The sequence below is a fragment of the Rhinatrema bivittatum genome, chromosome 3 (genome assembly GCF_901001135.1).
Source record: "Rhinatrema bivittatum chromosome 3, aRhiBiv1.1, whole genome shotgun sequence".
Classification (NCBI taxonomy): domain Eukaryota; kingdom Metazoa; phylum Chordata; class Amphibia; order Gymnophiona; family Rhinatrematidae; genus Rhinatrema; species Rhinatrema bivittatum.
Genome location: NC_042617.1, coordinates 91,485,617 through 91,495,114, shown reverse-complemented (window position 1 = coordinate 91,495,114; position 9,498 = coordinate 91,485,617). Strand labels below are relative to the sequence as shown.

General features: G+C 45.0%; 1 protein-coding gene across 1 annotated transcript; it reads left to right on the top strand.

The window, feature by feature from the left end:
* Positions 1–4,317: 4,317 nt before the first annotated feature.
* Positions 4,318–7,552, top strand: THBD (thrombomodulin). Its single transcript, XM_029593466.1, has one exon. It carries the CDS (start codon positions 4,661–4,663, stop codon positions 6,386–6,388), a length of 1,728 nt encoding a protein of 575 aa, XP_029449326.1. The 5' UTR covers positions 4,318–4,660; the 3' UTR covers positions 6,389–7,552.
* Positions 7,553–9,498: the final 1,946 nt, after the last annotated feature.

Genomic DNA, 9,498 nt, shown 5'->3' with positions numbered 1-9,498 from the left:
ACCGACTAGTTTTATAAAATAATTTAGTCAGGAACTCTGAACATAACTACATAGAAATATAGACTAATGTCAGATAAGAATCGAAGGGCCCATCCAATCTGCCCAGTTAAGTTTCTTTTTCCCAGTACCAGAGACTTTCCCTTCATTTCTTTGCAACTAAAGATCCCTTGTGCCTATCTCTTGAATTCTTGCTGTTTTTGACTCCGCCACCTCCACGAAAATGCTTGTTCATACGTCTACCACTCTTTCCATGAGAAAATATTTTTTAATATTACTGAGTCAATCCTCATTCAGCCTCATATCACCTAAGCCCAAAATCACTTGTTTTAGAATTTCCACTTAAAAAAGGTTTGTTTCTTGTACATTATTTATACTGTTGAGATATTTCAATCTCTAGAGTCCTTTTATCTCATTTCCTAGGGCTTTTGGTATGGAGACTGCACCGTTTTAGTAGCTTGTACACTGCCAAGGTGTGGATGTCTGCACTCTAGGCCCTGTGCCTAACATAGCAAATATCTAGGGGCGGTACATGGAGCCAAACATCTCCTGCTTCCCAGTTCTATGAACAAGCCATGGCCCTGCAGAAGCTGAAGAGTACATCCACCTGCACAATCCCCAATATGCCCCTGCAGCTCACCCTTTCCTCCGCTGATACCTCTCTCCAAGGCTGGATTTAAGATTATATGCCCATAAGCAGAGGACTGGGAGAGGGGATTCTTCTCCCATAAATCAGGGAGCTATGGGGAAAGTTCCAGTTTTTGGGTGCCTTCAGAATTTGGTGCCCTAGGCATGTGCCTATATTGCCTATTCCTAAATTCAACCCAGACTCCCTCACCACTGTTGAACTGGGCTGGCAAGAGAAGCAGCAGTGTCTCAGACTGTGTCCTCTTTCCCTACCTCTCTCAACACAGCCGGAGCTTTAAATTGTGTGACACACTGTAGCATTGTGCATTCATACCCCAGCTCAAATTCTCCGCTCCAGTCAATTTTTACTAGACGTCCACCCCCTAAACTGCTGGCTTATCCTCCTCACATGAGCGTTCTTTTTCAATTCTCTAGAATTCACTTCCCCTTTCTTTACAACTCATAAGTGATCCAAAACTATTCAAAAAAGCACTATTTATGGAGGCTTTTCAATGTTTGTACCCTCCCTTTGCTGCCAGTTCACATCGGACTTTGCTCCACTTGCTCAATTTTGTCACGCAGGGTTTTTAGGAATGTTTTATTGTACCTCGCCCTGAACTTTGGGTGGGCACGTAATGAATGCTTTTAAATTAAAAAAAAAAGTTGGGCCCATGCAGCAGAGGAGCAGGACATGACACCGCACTACTGCTCTCTTCCTCCTGCCAGATTGGAAAGTGGTGGTGAGAAATGTATGGGCCGGGGGATGAGAAATGGATCATTTAGGGAGAGGAAAAAGTGGATAAAAAATAGTTTGGGGGGGGGCGACAGAAGCTGAGGGTGAGAGAGGGGATCAGTTGGGGATGTATGTGCCAGAGATGGGAATGGGAGGTAGAGTGTCCATGAATGAGAGAGAAGGAACTGTCACTGGATGTGTGTGTGTGTATCTGTGTGAGCTAATGAGAGCATGCAGGATGGAGTGAAAGAGGGAGGTTAGAGAAAGGGCGCGGATGTGAGGCAGAACAGGAATGGAGCAGGAGTAGGGACACCTCCTTCTTCCCAATCCAGATCATCCCTGCCTTGATCCCAGATTCCTTCCCCAAGACACTGAAACCTCCCTCCCGTCACTCCTCTCCTTTCTCCTCCATCTCCATCCCTTCTTCCACCATCCCCAGTCTTCTCACCCTGTCCTTTTTCTCTCCCCAATTCCAAGCTCCCCTCCCTGAGCTTGATACTTGAGATCCTTTCTCCCTACTCAAAAACAAATTATCATACCATTAGTAAGCAGCTATGAAAATTATCTAGTAGCGCCTTTATGCATTTTTTAGTGCTTTTCAAACACATCTGGGGTGGGCTACGAACCAGGAAACTTCTTTCACTGACATTCCTGGTGACCTCGGGAAAGTCACTTTACCTCTCATTGCCTCAAGTACCCCACTTATACTGTAAGATCTTTGGGGCAGGGACTAAGGTTCCTGAAAAAGAAATGCAGTAAAATACCTTCAGCTAAAATTAGAAAGGCAGTCTAAAAAGACAAAGATATAAAATACACAAAAAGTACTTCTGTGAATCTGTCCATTCATCTGGAATCTTGGTAACTGATCAGATTCAAACATCATGTGAAGCCCAACCATTGTCCTGGAGTTTAACCTATTGACATGCACCAGCACCTTTTTACTTATCAGTGCAAAGTTGAAAGATCTACAAAATTCATGTATATATGCATCATCTTGACTGCCTTATTTTAAATTTAAATCCAATGGAGAAATAAATGCCATCATTTTTGTGCAAGGAAGTATTGCTGTTGTTCCCTTGCACCAAGTGACTTGTGAGAAAACAAGGAAGTCAGCCAATACAACTTCATGACTGAATGCCTCTGAAGCTTTGTAAGAAGCCCAAGATCACCTTCTGTTCAGTGTGGAAGCTTGATGATAGTGAGGGGCGCAATGCTGGGCAGACTGCTAGACCTGTACCTAAGGCCAAGTATAATCTTTTTGCCCCTGCTCGAGATCAGCCAATAGACCAGATAGCAAAACACATCCACTCACAGCCTAAGCAGGTGTGCCACAATCACTCAGGGCCATTTGGGAGGTCCCTCCTATCCATTCCTACCCTGACTTCTGCCAGGTTAACTTTTATGATACCTTGTACATTCAGGTGTCCCAAAATTATGGAACAATACCATTACCCCTAGGTGTTGAGACATGTTACCTTACCTTCAGAATAAAAATCAAGGTTTACCTATTTAGCTAAGCTTTCACCCAGATCCCACTATAGAAAGACAGTGACAGACTCCCTTCTATCACTGGCTACCTGGCCTCATCTACATCATCACCCACCACCTAGATCTTCTGCATCCTAGGTACTTTGCCTTTACTTCAGCACATCTACATTCCCGCACCCGTCGCTATCCTGGTTTGCTAATCCACCTAGTTTATCCGTGATTGTTAAATCTTCTGCTACTCCAAGATGACCAACTACTTCTACCCATATCTCACCTTCATGTTTGTCCCTATACTAAATGGGTATTATGAATGTCAAGCTTTCAAGAATTAATATAAGATTGAAGATGTATAAATAGAAGAATTTGATTATAAGCTGCCTTAAGACTATTTTGAAAAAGGTGGGCTATCAAATGTTTATAAAGAAATAAATCTTATGTTTATTTATATGTGAATGTGTTTCTATAATCTGTTAAATACAACAGATGTCATTTGATATTTAACTGCAATGTATATGATACTGTAAAGTTGCTTTAGTCCAATTATTTCAATATGTAAATGTTTTATATAACCAGTTACAACAAATATGTAATAATTCAAATTTCTTTTTATTGCAATGGATCTGACCTGTTAATTTCTTATATAAAATTTGTATATATTTTTTTTATAAAGTTTGTTTTATTAAACAAAATCTCTTCTCACTTTGCAGGCAGTTATACCAACTGCCTGCAAAGTGAGAAGCTTTGCAAAGTGAGAAGCTTTGCAATAGAAAAATTAATTTCCCTTTTCTTGCTGACCTTAGGCTTATTTTCTTTTAAGGGTTCACAGAATTCTCACTGGAGTTGCCTTAGGTCAATGTGATGCAATCCAGTTGGCAGAAATTCTGGCCTTTGCAAGAATTCCATACGATGCAGATGCATCTTTAAAATGCAGATGCATCTTTAAAATGCAATTATGTTCTTTCTCTCATCAGTAATTTCTGTTTTAAATATTCTATAAAAGTCTGCAAAATGTTTTATGAATTATTATGAACTATATTGATATTACTAAAAAAAAATTTAAACATTTGTTTATTGGAGCCAGTATCCCAGAGCCTATCAGTAACGCTAAAATGAAATATATAGTAACATCTTACACAATCTGTAATCAAAAGAACAGCAACCTGTGATTTTTTTTCTGGAGAGGTGAATCAATTAGTGTATTTTCTGCCATTTTTTGACTTATACTTAAAAACAGTTGTGCCTTTTTATGTCTTGTTTCCCTTTTTCTGGATTAAAAAAACAAACAATTCTGAAATGTGAAATAAAAGCCGAATGTTAAAACCAATAAAATATTCTATAAACCAATCTGGAAAAGAAAATGTTAACGGGGGGAGGGGGGCCTCCAATTGTTTGGACATGTCCCAAACATTCCACGCCACTAGCAGTTCCTCACTGCATTTTCAGAGTTTAAGATTTATGATAGCCCCAGAGAGATGAAGTGTTCCCAACCACTTCTCGGTTTCTAATACAGTAATCAGCGAATGTTGGAGGCAAATCTTCATCATCCCCAGCAGCTCCAACCCTTCCTTCCAGGAACTTCCTTCCTTCCTTTCTTTGGGCTGCAGGGAGGGCCGCAGAGTTTATAAACTTGGGCACCAACTTTCAGACATGACACAGATTTCACTGGAGGGAGAAAGGATCGCCGGCGCTCTCAGTGTAGACGCGAACGATGGACTGTAGCCTCTCACGCCCAGACTCCTCCAAGTAAGCGGATTTCTTCCCCCCTGGGTTGGGCCCCTTTTCCCGGAGCTTTTCTCTCGTGGCCGGTCGGGGAACATGCTGCTGCTGGTGATCTCTGGGGTGTTTTTTTCCAGCCTGCAGCAGCCCGGGCTCTCAGCCCCCACTGCCGATTATGAGCCGCAGAACGGGGCTGTCTGCATCGAGAAGGACTGCTACAGCCTGTTCTGGGCCCAGAAAAGGTTCCAGGGAGCCAGCAAAATGTGCGAGAAGCTGGGCGGGCATCTGATGACTGTGCGCTCCACGGTGGCCGCCGACGCGATCGCCCTGATGTTGCAAGCCCACGGCGCTCAGCTGCGGCATACGGCCAACCTCTGGATCGGGCTGCAGCTGGCCCCAGGGGACTGCTCGGAGGCCAGCAAGAAGTTGAGGGGCTTCTACTGGGTGACCGGCGACGAGGACACCGACTACAGCCACTGGCAGCCGTGGAACAAGACGGCGTGCGGGCCCCTCTGTGTCACCGTGGGGGGCGAGCAGGGGGGCTGGCAGGAGGAGGACTGCACCGTCAAGGCGGCCGGGTTCCTCTGCGAGTTCGCCTATAACGGAACCTGCAGCCCGCTCTCGGTGGCCCCCGCCGAAACCGTCCTCTACACGGCGCCCTTCCGCATCGAGGGCAGAGACTTTCTGGCGCTGCCTCCCGGGACCCGAGCGGCGGTGCCAGCCCTGGGCTTGGAGCTGGTGTGCGTGGGCGAGGGCGAGCACCCGAATTGGAGCTGGGACCGCCCGGGGGCCTGGGACTGCCGGGCGGAGGCCGGGGGCTGCCAGGGCGAGTGCCAGGTGGGCTACGCCGGCTCCCCCCCGCGCTGCTCCTGCGCCGCCGGCGAGCGGCTGGGCGCGGACGGCCGCAGCTGCTCGCCGCCGCCGGGCCCCTGCGACACCTCGCCCTGCCAGCACCTGTGCGTGCCGCACGCGGGCCGCTTCACCTGCATGTGCCACGAGGGCTTCGAGCTGGCCGGCGACGGCCGCACGTGCCGCGACGTGGACGACTGCGCCCTCACGCCGGGCGTCTGCGAGCACCGCTGCACCAATACGGAGGGCTCCTTCGCCTGCGCGTGCTTCGAGGGCTACGAGATGGTGGACGGCAAGTGCGAGGACATCGACGAGTGCTTCGACCCCGCCGTCGAGATGACGTGCCAGCACGAGTGCGTCAACGAGCCGGGCGCCTACCGCTGCGAGTGCCACGCGCGCTACCGGCCCGACCCGCTGCAGCCGGGCCAGTGCCGCTTCTTCTGCGACGGCAGCGTCTGCCCCGCCGAGTGCAGCCCGCACGTGGCCAACGCCGAGTGCCTGTGCCCGGAAGGCTACGTGCTGGATGACGACGAACGCGAGAACCCCGACTGCGTGGACATCGACGAGTGCGACGCGCGCCCCTGTGACGGCGAGTGCGTCAATCTGCTGGGCTCCTACCGGTGCCTGTGTCCCGCGGGGCAGCTTCTCCAGGCCGATCAGAGCTCCTGCAGAGCCGAGGAGGCCGCGGGGGAGGAGGGCTCCGGGGCCACGGACTCGCCGGAGAGAGCGACGCGCGCCCCGCCGCCGACCACCGCCGCCCCCCCGCCGCCGAAGCTGGACAGCTTTGGCATCGGTATCCTGCTGGGGGTCGTGGTGGGCATCGTGTCCATGGTTTTCTTCATCGTTCTCGTTCACTGCTACCTGAAGAGGCATTACGCGGCGCGGACGGCCCTGGATTACAAGTGTCAGAGCAGGGAGAAAGAAGTGGTGCTCCAGCGAGTGTCGGCGGGTCCCATGAACAGTAACGGAGGGACGTGATCGAAAAGGCTGCGATCATCATCAAACCCCGCAAACATCGGGGACGCTAGACTCCCGGAAGGATGATGTTTCCCCCCCCCCCCCCAGTCTTTTTATTCTCAGACAAGCGTACTGCCCCTTCTTTTGTCTTTGTGGCTGCGATTTGAAAACTGGAACTCAAAAAAAAGCCAGACAATCTAGGCAACGTGCTAATTTAAATAGACTTAATATATCAATCAGACTGACTTGGGGGGGGGGGGGGGGAGAGAGGAGTGATTGTTTCTCCTTTTTTTTGTGCATATATAAATACAAATTTTGCTATCCTGATTATTTACATTTTAGGAATAGTTAACACTAACGTTAGTCGTGTGTTCATTTCTAGAAATGCTGTTTTGGTTTGTTTTGTTGTAATTGTTAGTAACATACTTACCTAAGGACCAACTGTTATCTAATTTTTCCTTAGGGCATAACTTTTTCTTTTGTTCCTTGATTGATTTGAAATAGTATTACCTATTTCAGTCCTGTGCCTTTCCCGATCCTTCTGAAAATCGTTTCGCTCAGATTTATTTTTCTCAGATGAAATCTGATTTCTGCGGCTTCCGTGGGATGTTGAATATCTTCACTTGCCGACTTGATTTCCAAGTCGAAATTGTACTGATCAAATCAGAATTGTGAATGTCTGCTCTGTTGTATATTATCTGTATCCCACTGCCGTCCCTTTTAATGTATGTTGCTTCTTAGAAAACCTGCTGGATGATTGTTTTTCCTGAGTCTGGCCAGTTGTTTTACCGAAGGGTTTCAGCGCTCATCTGGCGATTTCTTAGACATTTTACCATTTTGCTGCTTTTCCACAGTACCGCTGTGCTGAGTGCATTGATACTGAATCACATGGATTATGAATCTTCTCTTTTTGTAGAAAGAGGTACATGTGTAAAATGAAGGATCGAGTGTGTTTGCTTTAGGTATATTTTGATTAAGCTATCCGTCAATTTTTTTTTTTGACAAGGGGGTAACCCTATTATATTATAAGAAGTCAAAGTTTCACTGTAAAAGTTTTACCCTATTTTGTAAACTTGACGCAGTTATACAGAGTTATTTATTTTTATTGGAACTGGGTCATGTGAATAATGACGTGTGCTTTCCACCTGTACAAAATAAATCCTTGCCTCCTCTGCTCTCTGAAGACACAGTGTCCAATAGTTTGATTTTTTTTTTTAATCAAACCAATTTTTTGTAAATGGTAGGATTACAGCTAAAACATTTATGCCACCAATGACAATAAAATGAATGTTCTTAGTACTGAAAGCGCTGCCTTCCTCCCGGGACTTTAATGCGGTATTCCCAGAGCCTGCCGGTTTATATGTAAACCTACCAGGGAGGGGCCACTTTCCTCCAGAGAAGTCCCAAGCACTCCCTACCTTTGCAGATACCCTTAGACCCACCCCAGTAAACGCGACTCTAGTAAATCACATTGCGTTTGACAATGCAGACAGAAATCAGTAAATCAGAGAAGCCCCCAGTCCTCCTAGAAAACCAGTGCAATCCAAGATGTAAACTGAACGTTCCTTTTGTATTACATTAGGAGCAAACTGTCCAATGTGGCCAAACTTAAACGATTGCACAGTTTTTTCTCTGGAATACCGCCAGGTATTATTACAAATATTTTCGTAAATAACCAATTATTGTTTCTCGTGTGGAGGCTTCTTGCTCTTAGTAGGCTACAGATACCTTTTAAAGGACCACAAAAAAAAAAAAAAAGTTGTATTGCATAAGCTTTCCAGACCACAGGTGTTTCTTCTTTAGATATCAAATCTAACACTAACAGGGAAAAAAAGAATTTTCCAAACTGCAGAAACACAGAAATGTGTATCACATACTCTGGGCACAGAGTAACTCATGCAGAAAAATGGTTGAATTAACACAGGTTAGAAACTTGTGTGCAGTAACTCAGTCATCAAGACAATTGGCATTCCTGCTCACAAGTTTCTAAGGTGTTCTAAGGCATCTATTTTCGTGGTCCTGGATGTCAAATTGTAATACAAAGGAGAAGACTACCACAACAATAGTGTGCAATAAATAAATAATTAAGAACATGTTTTAGTTAAATGAATACACCCAATCCTTTTTAGTCATTGAATTCAGACCAGAAACCAGAGTCCAGGTCAGTAAATATGCAGTAAGCAAAAAGAACAGAAGCATCATTTCTAAATAAACCCCAAATGATCTCCCGCTTTGTCATATTAGGTTGGTAGGTATAGCAATGGTGCCACCTAGGACAAGACAACTGTATTTTCTCTTCTGATGATGTTTAGAATGATGTGTATTGTGCCCATCATGTCTCTCTTTATTTAAAAAGCATTTACATGTAAATGGCCTTTGAAAATTGCTACAAAAGTATGTTACATTTAAGTGCTTGACTCCTTTAAAAATGACCTCCTTAGTGTCTATAAGCACTATTTGCTGAAGAGCTCATTGTCTTCCCTGTGAGAATATTGCATTTTCTTAAAAGAAATTTGAATCAGTTTAAGAGCTGCTGAGTGCATTTCACCCAGATTAAGAAGATAAACTATTATGACAGGAGTGCCTTTACCTTCCCACTTGTGTCTTGAAAATTATTAGTAAGCAAGCACATATACATAGTAGCATGAATGGCTTATTCCTTAAATGTTTAGAAAATACAAATTAAAACGTGGAAATGATTATGCGCTTTCTTTTTTTCAGTCTGATTTTGATTTAATTCCTGTGGAGACATTAGTATTTGGAGTTTTAAGAGCTCCTCCAGTTTTATCTTTCCTGCTACCCGTGAGAATCTAAATAAACCAGCATGCTTCAGTGCCGATCCTTCTCACCATCCCCCACAGGCTCGATTCATGCAAGCATAAATATATTAAGAACAGTGGAAACGTGGATGTTTCTAAAAAGACTTAGCAAAAGCACAATTCATGAATATAATTAAAAATATACATCTTTATACCAAAAGTATAAAAATATAACAATTACAGAATATTAGGACAAAACAAGAGCCCTAGGAATATGATCAAGCGAGAGATCAATAATGCTAAAATGTTGACATTTTGAAGCACCTTGCCAGCACTGCTACTTTAAAATGGAAGCATTCAAAACCAGATGAA

Bases quoted from the DNA above. Each gene is read 5' to 3' on its own strand.
- THBD (XM_029593466.1), top strand. From the start codon at position 4,661: ATGCTGCTGCTGGTGATCTCTGGGGTGTTTTTTTCCAGCCTGCAGCAG.